General features: G+C 66.0%; 1 protein-coding gene across 5 annotated transcripts in view; it reads right to left on the bottom strand.

Annotated features, from left to right (window-relative positions):
• Window positions 1-4,578: 4,578 nt before the first annotated feature.
• Window positions 4,579-14,897, bottom strand: part of SLC12A7 (solute carrier family 12 member 7) — a 96,830-nt gene continuing 86,511 nt past the window's right edge. For 3 of the 5 annotated variants that reach the window (XM_061393933.1, XM_061393930.1, XM_061393932.1), the window contains 8 exons: window positions 12,219-12,414; window positions 11,821-11,990; window positions 11,427-11,558; window positions 10,810-10,917; window positions 10,336-10,514; window positions 9,770-9,784; window positions 6,218-6,351; window positions 4,579-5,930 (listed from right to left, as the gene is read on the bottom strand). In XM_061393933.1, the coding sequence (XP_061249917.1) occupies window positions 5,839-5,930; window positions 6,218-6,351; window positions 9,770-9,784; window positions 10,336-10,514; window positions 10,810-10,917; window positions 11,427-11,558; window positions 11,821-11,990; window positions 12,219-12,414 (1,026 nt within the window). In that variant the 3' untranslated portion in view covers window positions 4,579-5,838. The remainder of the gene's footprint in view (window positions 5,931-6,217; window positions 6,352-9,769; window positions 9,785-10,335; window positions 10,515-10,809; window positions 10,918-11,426; window positions 11,559-11,820; window positions 11,991-12,218; window positions 12,415-14,897) is intronic. The other 2 variants (XM_061393929.1, XM_061393931.1) reach the window with 1 other exon arrangement.

Genomic DNA, 14,897 nt, shown 5'->3' with positions numbered 1-14,897 from the left:
ACGCCTCCGGGCCTCCCCCTCCAGACCCCGTGTTCACGGCTGCTTGAAAGACCCCTTGGGGTTTCCCAGGAGCTGTGGCCCGCACACTCAAGGAGGAGCTGGGGTTTCATTTCAGGCTCTCAGGAGGAGCGGGCCGGGCCACGTTGGCCCGGAGGCCCACGGCTGAGCGGGCGGGGTGTGGCCTCCTCGTGACCGCGTCCCGTGCGGTCATCGTGAGCCCCTCTCTGCGCTCCCTCCGCCTCCCCAGCCCCGGCCTTCCTCCGTGCGCAGACCCGGCCAGTCCTGCCGCTGCCTGCGCCGCCCTCGGGCACAAGCTTGCCGACCCGCCAGCAGCATGGGGAGGCCTGCACTTGAGCCGGAGCCCAGAGCCTGGCTTTAATAACGAAACGTAAGTGAGAGGCCACTCTCAGATGGAGCCAAAGCAGAGCATGTCTGTGGCTTGTGGCTCCCCGAGGATGGACGCCCACCGCCACCCCCCGACCCCAGCACGGGTCCAGGGTGGCAGAAGGGACAGAAGCCGCGGGACAGCCACCACACATGGGGTCCTGTGTCACATGGACGCGGTGACCAATGTCCACGTGTGGACAACGGCTGTCTCCCGGGTGCAGTGGCTTGCCCTCGGGCTAGGGGCTGGGCCCTGGGACCACCTGGGTCAGGGGAAGTGGACGCCCTCCTGGAAGAGGCTGTGATGGCCGGAGACAGAGGTGGGGAGCCGGGGAGCCATGTGCGGCCTGCTTCAGAGGCAGCCCCTGCCCGCTGACCGGAGGCCCCGGTGCCAAGTCCACCCTCTTTCTGGGCACCAGGAAGGCCTCATGGTGACCAGTCAAGGGAGGACAGATCCCTTTTGTAACAGAAACAAACAAAACAACTAACTTATTTGTTTAGACCTGGCTACTGGGTGACCTCAGAGCCGGACCAACCTGTCTCACGTTCTCGAAGCTCCTCTGGAAGGCGGCTGCCAGACGAACCTAGAGCTGAGTGGGCAAAGGTCTCCGAGACTGCAGTGTGGCCTCTGTGCCGCCCGACCCCCTGGCTGGCAGTCGGCTTGGCCGCCAAGCCCTGGTCCCGGGCAAGGAGCTCTGGTGCCCCCGTCCCCTCGGATCTCCCGCCGCCTCCTTTCTGGACGGCGAGGCTCGGGCGCGGTCTGAGGGTCCTCTGCCGCTCCGTCAGCGGCTCCGGGCGGGCCTGCCAGGCCAGCGCCACCCACCTGGACCCCGCGGCCTGAGCTCGGGCCGTGCTTCTGTCTGCCCGGCTGGAAGGCAAAGCCAGAGCGCGGCCTGCTTCCCTGGTGCGGCCGTGCAGACCAGGGCCCGGCCGGCGCCCAGCCCCGGGTCTCCCGCCTCCGCTCCCTCTGAGCACAGACGAGACGAATCCTTCACAGCCACACCCGTGGCCCCTGGTGCGGCCGGAAGACGGGCCTACCCAGGGCCCCCCAAGCCAGGACCCCACACAACCCCGGCCCACCCCACCCCAGGCCCCACACAACCCCCAGACCCACACGACCCCACACGACCCCCAGACCCCACACAATCCCAGCCCACCCCACCCAGGCCCCACAGGACCCCCAGACCCCACACGACCCCCAGACCCCACACAACCCCGGCCCACCCCACCCCAAGCCCCACACAACCCCCAGACCCCACACGACCCTGGCCCACCCCACCCCAGGCCCTACACAACCCCGAGACCCCAAATGACCCCACATGACCCCCAGACCCAACACAACCCTGGCCCACCCCACCCCAGGCCCCACACGACCCCCAGACCCCACATGACCCCACACGACCCCCAGACCCCACACGACCCTGGCCCACCCCACCCCAGGCCCCACACGACCCCCAGACCCGACACGACCCTGGCCCACCCCACCCCAGGCCCTACACGACCCCGAGACCCCACATGACCCCACACGACCCCCAGACCCCACACGATCCCACACGACCCCCAGACCCCACACGACCCTGGCCCACCCCACCCCAGGCCCCACACGACCCCCAGACCCCACACGACCCCACACGACCCACAGACCCCACACAACCCTGGCCCACCCCACCCCAGGCCCCACACGACCCCCAGACCCCACACGACCCCACACGACCCCCAGACCCCACATGACCCTGGCCCACCCCACCCCAGGCCCCACACGACCCCGAGACCCCACATGACCCACACGATCCCCAGATCCCACACAACCCCGGCCCACCCCACCCCAGGCCCCACACGACCCCCAGACCCCACACAACCCCACACGACCCCCAGGCCCCACACGACCCCAGCCCACTCCACCCCAGGCCCCACATGACCCCCAGACCCCACACGATCCCACACGACCCCCAGACCCCACACGACCCTGGCCCACCCCATCCCAGGCCCCACATGACCCCGAGACCCCACACGACCCCACATGACCCCCAGACCCCGCACGATCCTGGCCCACCCAACCCCAGGCCCCACACGACCCCCAGACCCCACACGACCCCGGCCCACCTCACCCCAGGCCCCACATGACCCCCAGAACCCACATAACCCCCAGACCTCACAGCCCCACAGGACCCCCACACAATGCCCACATGATCCCCAGAACCAACACAGCCCCACATGACCCTCAGACCCCACATGACCCCCAGATGACCCCCACCCCAGGCGCCACACGACCCCAACACGACCCCTACCCCAGGCCCCACACGACCCTGTCTCACCCCACCCCAGGCCCCACATGACCCCAGCCCACCCCACCCCAGGCCCCACATGGCCCCACACGACCCCAACACGACCCCTATCCCAGGCCCCACACGACCCCATACAACCCCACATAACCCTGTCCTACCCCACCCCAGACCCTGCATGACCCCCACATGACCCCACATGACCCCGGCCCACCCCATCCTGACTCCCTCACCACCCTCACCCCCCAGGCCTCTGCACCTGAGATGACCCCGAGCCGCAGCCCACGTGCCCCAACTCCGTGCCAGCCTTGCCTGATGCCTGGCCCACAGCTTGTCCTGGACCAGGCCCCTCACTAGAGCCAGTGTGGGGAGCGAGTGGGCGAGCCTGTGGAGAGCAGAGGACACGGCCCCCCGCAGCCTCCACACCCAGACAGTCACCTGGTCTGGGCCTGAAGTGGGGGGAAGGGCGGCCCCACCGCCGGCATCAGCCAAGCCCTCCCTCCGGCTCCAGAGGTTCCGCTCCCACCCAACACCCCCGGCACCTCGGGTAGGGTTGGTGGTGGGGCTGGGGGGTCAGTGCCCTGGGAGGAGCAAACACAGACAGGCCGGGGCCCCAGCTGCCTCTCCGCCCCCTGAAGAGCCTGATGCCGCACAGGTGGGCCACGTCCCCCACGGGACAGGCGACGGGAGGACCGTGGGAACACACACACCACGGGAGGGGGTGGGAACACGGCGCCTCCCCAGAGACTCAGAAAACAGCCGGGCAGGGACACGGAGGGGATGGACGGGCTGCGAGGTTACAGGCAGTGCTGCATCCCTGGGGGTGAGGGTGGGGGGCTGTACCGACGAGAGCCTGAGAGCCCGGGGGGCGGGGACGAGAGGGGGTCTGGGGCAGTGTACTGATGAGAGCGTGAGAGCCTGGGGGGATGCAAGGGGGTCTGGGGGGAGTGTACTGATGGGAGTGTGAGAGCCTGGGGAGGGGGACGAGAGGGGGTCTGGGGGGGAGTGTACAGTCTGGCAGGGATGAGAGGGTCTGGCACGTGGGAGTCAGACATCGCTGGGGAAACCAGGGAGGCACAGACACCAGTGCAGAGGCGGGGAATTGGCCTGGAGGCCAAGGGGCCACGTCCTACTCGGAGCATTTTTTGTGACCTGAACAGACTGCGTGCCTGCCCGGCCTCTCGCTCCATTACCCCATGTCTGCCTGTCGCCCATGCCTGTCTCTGGCTTCCCCAGCTCTGTGGCCCGAGGGACAGCTGACCATGGCGCCCACGTCTCTCGCCGTGGGATGCTCTGGGCTCCCCGCAGGCAGCTTAGCCCTGCGCCATCTCAGGACTGACCAGCGCCATTGAGAACATGTGCATCCTGCCTGCCCGTGCTCCCACGTGGGGACGGCTCAGTGGGGAGGGACACGCTCGGCCACGCCTTTGTGGAGTCCGTGTCCACCAGCTATCGTGCCCAAGAGCAGAACTGCCGGGTCACCCGGCTTAACCCCGAGAAGCGGCAACAGCGGCCCCAGCGGTCTCTCTGCGTTTGGGCAGCACCTTCTGGTCTCCCTCCCTTGGGTCCCCGTCTTGGGCGGGAGGGCCGTTGCAGCCCCAGCCCACGTGTCCGAACAGAGGGCCCCTCGTCACGGTTCTCTCCTGATTCTGCTGTGGGGGGATTACAGGTGGAGTCACCCCAGCACACAGCAGGACCTCATGGCCGGGCTGCCCACCCGGGTCTGGGACAGCTCAGCCCCCGTACCCGCTGTGGTCGCTCTGGTCTCTGTCTTCAGCCAGTTCACGCAGTCGCTCTTCCAGCACCTGGGTGTGCCCTGCTGATCAGACCTGAGGTCAACTCCAAGAGAAGCAGCAGGCAGCTGAGTGTTTCACTTCTCGGCTGAAAGAGTCACACGACGTCCTTCAACACATTCGGGTTCTATACAACTTTATTCTGCTAACAAAATGATACAAAGAACCTCAAAAAGGGAAACAAGAAATCAACTCTAAATGGCTTGCGGTTCCATAGTTGACAGTGGAAAGGCCGCCGGTGAAGACACAGACAGGCCCACGCCGGCCGGGGCCACAGGACTCAGGAGCGGGACCCGCGGGCCCTCCCCAGATGTAGGAGGCCGGAAGCCACTGGGCTGGGTTTCACTGCCCAACTTAGCCCTGAACCAGACCCCCGCCCACCCGCGGCATTTGGCACCAGCTGTGGCCGCTGCACGCTGCCCAACAACCCCTCGGGCATGTCCGGAAGCTTAGCCCCCGCCTGACCTGATGTCCGCGGACCAGGCCGATTCCTTGGGAGCCCACAGAAGCCAGTGACAGCAAGGCTGGGCCATCTCGGGCCCCTTCCATTGAAGCGATCTCTGTACGGACAGCTTCTACCAGTGAACCCCCGCCCCTCAGTGTTTAAATAAATAAATAAGCCGTAAGGAAAAGTGAGGCACACAAGGTACTCCAACAACACACAGTGGGTGTGACGGCGTGTGCAAAGTGCAGACACAGGCCAGCCATCGGAGGGCGTCGCGCACGCGGCCCGGGGCCACCTGTCAGTGCTCCAAGTGCGGCTGGGTGCCTTGGCCGCGGCCCGACCCCCTCCAGCATGAGCAGTGGGAACCGGGGTCGCCGGAGCAAGCGTGCGTCAGACGCTCGCGTGTGCGGGGCTCCAGATCCCGAAGGCGTCCCCGCCGTCGCCTGCCGTTTCCTGGAGCCTAAACCCAGGCAGGGCTGCAGCTGGGGAGACCCCGCGCCCAGGGCCACCCAGGGTCTGTGCGGCTCCTCGTGGGCACCTGGGGCCAGGGCTCAGAGTACCCCTAAGTGCACATCAGCCCAAAGGCCCAGCTGGGGAGTCAGCTCTGAGTCTGTCCGGGGGCTTCCTGCCTCGGGGCGTCAGTTGTGAGAGTCCGTTTGGGGGCTTCCCACCTCGGGGAGTCAGTTCTGAGTGTCCGTCCGGGGGCTTCCCACCTCGTTGGGCCACACGCGGTGGCCGCTGCGTTCAGTCTCTGCCAGCCTCCTGGGGGGAGGAGCCCGGGGGTGGACGCAAGCAAAGCTTGAGCGCGTGCCGGCGCTCGGCCCGGACAGGCGCCTGGGGGCATTCTAGCGACTTCCACGGGATGTCAGCGCCGGTCGGGGCTCTCTGCGGCTCCATCGGCGCACCTGCCCGGCCGGCCCGCGGGGTCAGGGCACTAGGAATAGATGGTGACCACCTCCCGGCCGCTGCCCCTGACCAGCAGCACCCTGTTCAGCCCCTCGGTCAGGACCTCGAGGAACTCCATATCTGCAGTGGGGCCGAGTTAAGGACGCAGCCGGCCCCACACAAACGCGAAGGGCGCCCCCGACTCCCCACGAGCTGCATCGTCGGGACTTGGCCGGAGGTGGAGAAAGCTGGGACCCAGGTACTTCGGGGTGGGAGACTGGGGGAGGGGAAGGGGCCCTGTCTGTCCACCAGGACCCCACATCCTGGGCTGCCCAGGCCACCCCTCAGCCCACGGCAAGGGCTCCTCCGCTGAGCAGGGGGCAGCGCAGCGTGACCCACCCCACGGGGACAGTGCCAGCGAAGGATACAGTTCTCGTCCCCCTGCCGGTTCTTGGGGGGCCCCGGCATGTTCAGGAGGACCAGCTGGGCATCCTGTGACTTGTCGAGGACGACGCCGTTGAGCCTCACAGCCGTGTGCATCCTCCTCACGTTGGACTGGTTCCTGGGGAGGAAGACACTCACTCGGCACCTCCAGCCGCATCCCGGACCCCGGGCTCAGGCCTGCTTGGCTCCCATCAGAAAGGGCGGGTGGGCACAGGTCTGACCCGCCGCACAGAGCACCCCAGGGGAATTGAGTCCACGGGGGGCTGTGACGAAGCCCGGGGGGAGCTGGATTCTGTGCTCCGAGCACAGCTGCGGGATGGTATGGGGCAGCCCGCCAGCTCGCGGGGCGTCTCCCATGGAGACCCCTGCCCGGGGCTGGGTCAGCCTTAAAGGCTGCCCCTCGCTCTTTCTGACATGGGCTGGGGTCCAGAGGGCCAGGCAGAGGGCGAGTAAGGGGGGGCCTGGCCCTCCACCTGCTCCCGAGGCCGGAGGTCTTGGAACAGGGCCCCCCGCCCGCGGAGACCGGACCCTGTGCCCATGTCCTCCTGGCCTGCCCCGTCTCCATTCCCCAGGAGCGGATGGAGCAGCCACGGGGGACCTGAGGGAGGGTCCCCAGGGGAGTGGGCCTGGGGATGCCCCCCGCCCTCCTGGGCACCCCCCAGCAAGCCGCCTTCCAGGATGCATGGGAGCGCACCCCAGCTGCCTCATGGCGCCAGCAGCTCCGTGTGCTGGGCGCTTGGGCACCTCTGCCAACTCCGGGGCCACGCATGGGAGACACAGCTTGAAGGTCACCCACGGCCCGAACTGAGAGAAGTGGGCAGACAGAGGCCGCCCCACGAGGGGTCAGGGAAAGGCCCACGGAGGAATCGTGGACCACAGCCTTTGATCAACACAGCCCTTCGGCCAAATGAAGCCAATTACAGCCGCCAATTACCAGGAGGGAAGCAGGGAAATGGAGCTCTTGGCTTCCTCTCTCCAATTTTGTCTGATAAAATTACAGGCTGGGCCTGTCCACGGCAGTCGGGGGTCTTTTGTTACAAGAACCATGAATTAGTTGCCAGGATGGACCACAATTACTAGTGTGTTTGGGGGCAATGACTCCAGGAATGTGCACGTGGTATCAAAGGGTCTCTCTGGGTTAAGGGTCTGAAAACATATAATCTAAAACTCAGGAGTCTGGGGCCAGACAGGCCCACGCCTCCCAGATGACAGGCCCCGTGGAGGGCGGAGTACAGGCAGCCCTTGAGTGTCCAGGACGCGAACAGAGACCAGCTGTGAGGCCACAGACGGGGATGGACAGCCGGGAGCTGAGCCTGGCAGGGAGGGCACTCAGGCCAGTGCTGTGGCTCAGGTGGGGGGCGGGCAGCTGGACACACGGTGGAGGACTCATGGCCAGCCTGGGCACAGAGCTGGAGACCAGATCCTCGCTCCGGATGGTGGCCCGGAGGACACCGGTGACCACACACCCAGTTCACGGGGCCCAGGGAGCCCCCCTTGGGGCAGGCACGTGTCATCAACAGGCTTACCGCCCACCTTCCGGGAGTCCCTCCAGCTGACTCCAAGGAGGCGCCCGGGGGGAGGCCCTGTCCCTGAGCCCGCCTCCCAGGCATCCTGCTCACCCACCGGGCACACACAGGGTGCGGGCCCAGGGCTCACAGCGCCTTTTGCGGGGACACCCGCCTCTGTGTCCGCAGACTTGTTTTTGTTTTTCAGTCAGGAGGCTTTGCATGGAGGGCACTTTAAATTCACAAAAGAACAGCAGGCAAGTGTTCGGCCCTGTGCTCCCAGCTCGTCTGTGGGTCCTGTCCCCTCTGTGCAGTCCACTCGGATTTAGGGGCTGGAAGTGCAGCCCCGAAATCCATGGCTCTGCAGGGCAAGTGGCCAGGGCTCCCGAGGGAGGGAAGACAGCCCGGAAGTCACAGGGGGCCAGGGCAGACAGAGGCAGAGACAGCACCCCCAGCCTGGAGCCCCAGCTCCAGAGGTTCACCCACACCCCTGCCCCTGAGACTGAAGGTGCCGCTTCCTGGGGGCAAGGTGTGACCGGCGCCAGGCAGACGGGAGGACATGCTATCCAGCTGAGCCGGAACGCAGAGCCCGAACCCCTGGCCCCGAGGGACATGGGTGAACAATCACTGCAGCTTCGGGCACAGCCAGCCTCCGCTCCTCCACAGAGCCGCTCAGGCCACCCTGGCCCAGTGCTCACGTGCTACCCGGAGAAGAAATTTTGGGTATGCGCCCCCGAGCGGCTCTGGCCAGAGGGAGCAAACTAAACAGGAAATTACGGAAAGCCAGGGTGGGGGAGCGCCACATGTACATGGACACGCACACACAGATCAGGCGCGTGCACACAGACACGCAGATATACACAGACATGCACACAGGCCAGGCACACGTACACGGACATACACACACACACACACACAAGCATGCACACAGGCCAGGCACAAGTACATAATGGACACATACGTGCACACACACAGGCCAGGCACAAGTACATAATGAACACGCACACACACAGGCCAGGCACAAGTACACGGACACGCACACACAGATCAGGCGCATGTACACGGACACGCAGATATACACAGATATGCACACAGGCCAGGCACACGTACACGGACATGCACACACACACACACACACACACACGAGCACGCACACAGGCCAGGCACAAGTACATAATGGACACATACACGCACACACACAGGCCAGGCACATGTACACGGACACGCACACACAGATCAGGCACATGTACACGGACACGCAGATATACACAGATATGCACACAGGCCAGGCACAAGTACATAATGGACATGCACACACACAGGCCAGGCACATGTACACGGACACGCACACACAGATCAGGCACATGTACACGGACACGCAGATATACACAGATATGCACACAGGCCAGGCACACGTACACGGACATACACACACACACGAGCACGCACACAGGCCAGGCACAAGTACACGGACACGCACACACAGATTAGGCGCATGTACACAGACACGCAGATATACACAGATATGTACACAGGCCAGGCACACGTACATGGACATGCACACACACACACACACGAGCATGCACACAGGCCAGGCACAAGTACATAATGGACATGCACACACAGAGGCCAGGCACATGTACACGGACACGCAGGCACACATGGACATGCACGCACACAGACCAGATGTATATATACATCATGGACATACAAGTACACACACACACAGACACACACACAGGCCAGGCACACGTACACAGACATGCACACACACAGGACCGAGCATACCCACACATGGGGCTGCACATGTGCACACTGACCCACACGTGGGGCCAAGTAAATATACAGGGACACACGCATGCACAAGGCCAGGCACACACACATACTCACGGAAGCACCCACACACTGGGCCCTGCACACACACGGGGCTGTGTACACACTCGGACATGCACACGCGGTTCACGGGGGTTGTGCGTGCAGCGCATGCCAGGCAACCACGTCTACGAGGTCCGGGGTAAGGGGGCGACTTACAGGTTTCCCCATTCACTACACGGGAGAGAAAACAGAGAGTGTGTTACTTCAGGGGAACACACAGCACGTGTCGCACAGCTACTAGCTCCGCCAGGCCACCCTTCTCAGCTGACAGGGTCCTTCTCGAAGGGACGGGCCCCTCGGACCCCCGGGTCCTGTGACCAGTAGGGCTCCGTGGCTCAGCTCCATCGCCCAAGACTCTGCAGACGCTGTCCTGGCCTCCCACCCAGGACCCCCCTGTCTCCCAGGTCCAGCCACACCGCGCACTGTGCTGGGGCCAGCCCCAGGGCTCTCAGCTCAACGCCGCAGCCGTGAGCCACACAGGGCGTGGGCCCCAGGCGGAAGGGCAGCTCGAAGGGTCCCCACTGGGGCTTGGCCCTGACCTCTGGATGCTGGGACCCCCACCAAGAACATCAACGGCAGCCTCACCGGCCTTCTCCCCAGCATCCCCGCTAACTGCGCCCTAGGCTGGCCCAGCCCCCTCCCACTCACGGGCTGTGTGGGCTGCGGCTCCTAACAGACAGCGGGGGGCCCCTCAGCTGCGGTCGGGGCAGCGTGACACTCACGGCTTCAGGTTGAAGAGGTCCTTGATCCCGGACACAGTGGCGTCCTTGTTCCGATGCTTCTCAGCAACCAGCTTCTCCTTCGTCCAGGTCATCTGCACCCTGTCGGGTGTGGATGGGGCTTGGGCCCTGGCGGCCATGGCTGAGTGCGAGGCCGTGTTCCTGTCATGGATCAGCTGAGCCTAGCGGGGGCAGGGAAGCGCAGCCTCACTCACCAGCCTGCACAATCGCGGGCACACGCAGCTCCCGAGAGCGCGGTGCTGGCCCGGGGCTGCGACGCCCTCCAGGACGGGAGCCAACCCCTGTGGAGAGAGAAGCCAGCCGGCCCCAAGGACCCAAGACGGACACAGCGACATGGCCCCTGAGCCCAGGCCCATGAGGGCACGACCTTGACCACGGCAGAGGCGGGAAGGGGATGGGAAGGGGAAGGGCCAGGCGTGGAGGCGAAACGCACCGGAGACCTCAGAGCCCACTCACCTCCCGCTCCCGCTCCGTCTTGGACAGCTGCATCTGCTTCAGCATCTGCGACCGCTGCTCCATCATCAGTGTCCGCTCGTAAGTAAAGGCCGAGATGTCGCTCTCCACCTGCGGGCCCGGAGCATGAGGCTGACCCCCGCCCCCGACCACAGGCCGTGGCCCCTGTGGGCGCAGAGCCTGGCTCCGGCGGGCCCACCCCGGGACGTCATGACTGAACACCTCGCCCTTCCCGGGGCCACGGTCTCGGACACGTGAGAGGCCCTCGAGGAGTGAGGACCACCCGGCTCTGGACACAGGCCACCCGCCCGCACAGGACCGACAGGAGCCTCTCGCTGGCCACGGCGCTCGGATCCCGACTAGCGGCCGGTCCCACGGTCACGTTCAGTGCAGCTGAGTCTTCCCGCGGCGAACTCACAGCCCAGCCACCCACAGGGAAGGCTTCAGCCAAAGCTACACTGAGGGCCTCGCTGCAAGCCACCCAGCCCTCCTTGAAGCCAAGCCCACAGGGACAGAGAGAGCCTGAGACGCAGCCGTCCGGGAGCTCAGGACGGACGCCGGGGACGACTCAACGGGGGCTGTGGGGATCGGAGGCCCTGCCAGCGCCCAACGGCCCTCACCATCTCCACCACCTCCACCTCGGCGCTGATCCGCAGGTGGTACAGGAAGGTCTGCAGGTCCTTCTTCATCTGGATGCTGTTGTCGTCCACCTGGGCCACCGTGAAGATGCGCATCTGACACCTCCTCCACACCTGGGGGGCGGGGCCGTCACTCCTGCGTGCTGCCACCCGGATCCCAGCCTGGGCGACCCCACCCCCCAGTGACCCCACCCCCATGACGCCATCCCCATGACGCCACCCTTGAGCAACCCCACCCCCACAAGCCCAGCCTCCGGTGACCCCACCCTCCATGAGCCCTGCCCCCACGTAAACCCTGCTCCTCCCGACCCTGCGGGCCTCCCTGTGTGGCCTCCCCCTGCGCCCCTCCGCCCGCATGCCACCCCCTGCCCCCCACCTTGTGCTGCCGCAGCAGGAAGGGCAGCAGCATGAGCAGGCCCCCGTCGTGGACGATCCACCAGACGTCGATGTGCCCGCCGCTTAAGCGCTGCTGGTTGTGAGGGAACAGGTCCACGTTCTTGGCCACCAGCAGGGCCTGCTGTGCGGCCGTGGTGTCACGCACGGTGTCTGCAGGGAGGGGCGGTCATGGGTCACGGGGCCACAGGACCCAGCCACCTGGGGCCGCTGGGAGCAGCCGGGTGGGGGTGGGCTGGGGTCCAAGTGCAGCCCCTCGGGGGCAGGGCCCTCAAGCCCACCACCCTGCAGCTGGGGCAGCCGGCCTGGAACCGCCCCCAGCCCCCCACTCCCCGGGAACCATGAGCCCCTCTCCGAGCGGGGCGGGGGCCGCGAACCCACCAACGAAGTTCCTCCAGGAGCAGGGGTTGTCCTCCCGCTTCCAGGCTCCGGGCCAGCCCACCAGCACCGTGTTGTGCTTCATGGCCCCCAGGCCGGCCGACTGGATGAGGTGTGACGTGCCATCCCGCAGGCTGGACGACACCACCAGCTGGCAGAAGCCCTTGGTCTTCTCGGCGCTCATCAGGGCCCGGATATTCTGCGACACGGGCAGGCGAGCGGCGGTCAGCGGGGGGCTGGAGGCACCCCGTCACCCCCAGCCCGGGCGCCGGGCAGCTTCCACACAGACGTCACAGCCTCACACACAGAGGCTGGAGGCTGAGCGGATGGAGCCCAGGCCAGGGCTCGGTGTGCTCGGCGCTGCCTGTGTGCCGTGAGCACATGTGCGTGCACGTGCCCACAGGAGCGCGGGGGCAAAGGTCATCACTGGGACCTGGGACCGTGCGGTCACGGCCCACCCACCCCCGCGCGCGGACACCCTGCCCCCGCTCCTGCTTCCTGGGGGCCAGGCCAGGACGCGTGGGGCCCAATGGCTCCTCCTGGAAGCCTGCGAAGCTGGCGGTTCAGGAGGGACAGGCCGGCCTCCTGGACCGCACGCCAGCCCCCGACGGCAGCTCGATGCCCAAGGAGGCCATACACTCACGGACCACGAGAGGCCTTCTGTCCAAACTGAGGGGCCTGGCGTGGGCCCCGCCCGAGTAGGAGCACAGCCCCGCGAAGAAGGCCTGGACGCTGGGCCTCTGGCCTCAGAACCGAGACAGCCAACCTCACTTATCCTGAGCCCCTGCTGTGGGCACCTGTGACGGACACCCAGGGAACTCTCACCAACACGTCTCCCCTCGGCAGCACGGCCCCCTCGACAGCCCAGACGTAAGCGACCACCTGCAAGGGTCCCAGCAGCTGGGACGTGGCCCAGGGCCGCCTCAGTGCAGCTGCACCGCCGCTCAGAACCCCTGGACATACGCTCCCGGAGACCAGTCTGGGGGCTTGGCCTCCCTGCTCGAGGGGCTCAAAGGCCACACATTCCAGCTCTGAGACCAGTGGCTTTCCCGACCACGGGCAGGAATGCGGACCTGTGCTGGGGCTTCGAGGAGCCCCCGTGGGGTTCCGAGCAGCAGCGCTCCAGGGCTTCAGACAGCAGCCCCACGCTGAGCCTGAGGGTCCACGGTGAGCTCTCCTGCCCCAGGAGACCAGCCTCACCCATGCTCGCCCCCACACCCGGACGGCCCTCCACGCACTGGATCATCTGATGTAGGTCGCTCCATCTCCCCAGAACCAGCAGGGCCCCCCACCCAGCAAGGCCGCTGCTTCCACGAACGGGCTGACACACAACGTGTCCAGGCAGGCCGACGAGCACTGCCCAGGCTTCCGCCTGCAAAGCCGCGTGGGTGCATCCAGCAGGCGCGTCCAGCACAGCAAACCTGGAGCACTCGACCACGGCCTGCCCGCGGTCCTCACCCTCTGAGTCCCCCGTGAGCGCTTCCACCAGCCCCTCCCCTGGGGAATCCACACGGGTCTGAGCTCCACCCCCTGCCAGACAGCTGGGGTGACCCCCAGCAGCGCCAGGATCCAGCCACCGGCTTGGGATGGGACAGGGCCCTCCAGGTAGAGACGGCTGAGCACCCGAGTGGGGTGGCCCGCCTCTTCATAAACCATCACAGAGACGAGAACTGCAACTCTGCCCGGCCTCAGGGGCGTCGGGAACCACCCCCACGCCAAGGACAGCGGATTCCACAGAACAGAACTCAGAGCTCATCCAGAAAAGGAGCCCTGTGCGGCCTTTGTTAAAACACCACACGCATCTGGCCAACTGGGAGAACAATGGTTAAAAGCAAAATGAGTACGCGGAACAGTACTTCCCCCAAGTCGTTTGTTTAAAAACAGCAGCCAAGGAAGGGCCGGAGGAACACGTGGGTGATGCCCCCAGGTCTGGAAGGGGGGCCGTGAATCTGGCTGTGCCGGTGTCGTTTCAGGCGGCGCTGAGCTCTGACCCCCACCCCTTCAGTGCTGGGCCAGACGCCCACCTCCCCACCCGTCCCCAGAGACACTGGGGGCCAAAGGGGCCACGGTCACAGAGAAGACGCTCTCCGGCACGCGGCCCGCGCGAGTGCAGCCGGAGGCCACCCGGCGCTCTGAGCACAGAGCCGGCCCCCACCCTGGCGTGGGGATCGGGTCTGGAGCGTCTTCACACCAGACGCAGGGGCTCCAGAAGACAGCGCCAACACTTGGAGCTGATCTGCCGGAGAGGATGACACACGGCATCCGCACCAGGATCGCGGCCGTGACCTGGAGTCAAACCCACACCACGCTCCGGTGTCCGCACCCACGGTCACAGACGACCCCGGGGTGCACACCCATGGCCCACGGCCACGACCCCGGTGTCCGCACACATGGCCACGACCCAGGATCACAGCCATAAACCCAGTGTCCACACCCACAGTCACAGACAACCCCGGGGTGCTCACCCAGGATCACGTCCACAAACCCAGTGTCCACACCCACAGTCACAGACGACCCCGGGGTGCACACCCACGGCCCATGGCCACGACCCCAGTGTCCACACCCGTGGCCCACAGCCATGACCCAGGGTCACAGCCACAAACCCAGTGTCTAACCCTAAGTCACAGATGACAGGTGCAAACCCACGGCCCACGGCCACGACCCTGGTGTCTGCGCCCACGG

Source organism: Bos javanicus, chromosome 20 (genome assembly GCF_032452875.1).
Source record: "Bos javanicus breed banteng chromosome 20, ARS-OSU_banteng_1.0, whole genome shotgun sequence".
Taxonomy (NCBI): Eukaryota; Metazoa; Chordata; class Mammalia; order Artiodactyla; family Bovidae; genus Bos; species Bos javanicus.
Note: the sequence above shows the minus strand (reverse complement) of the source record. Positions and strands in the feature narration are given on the sequence as shown.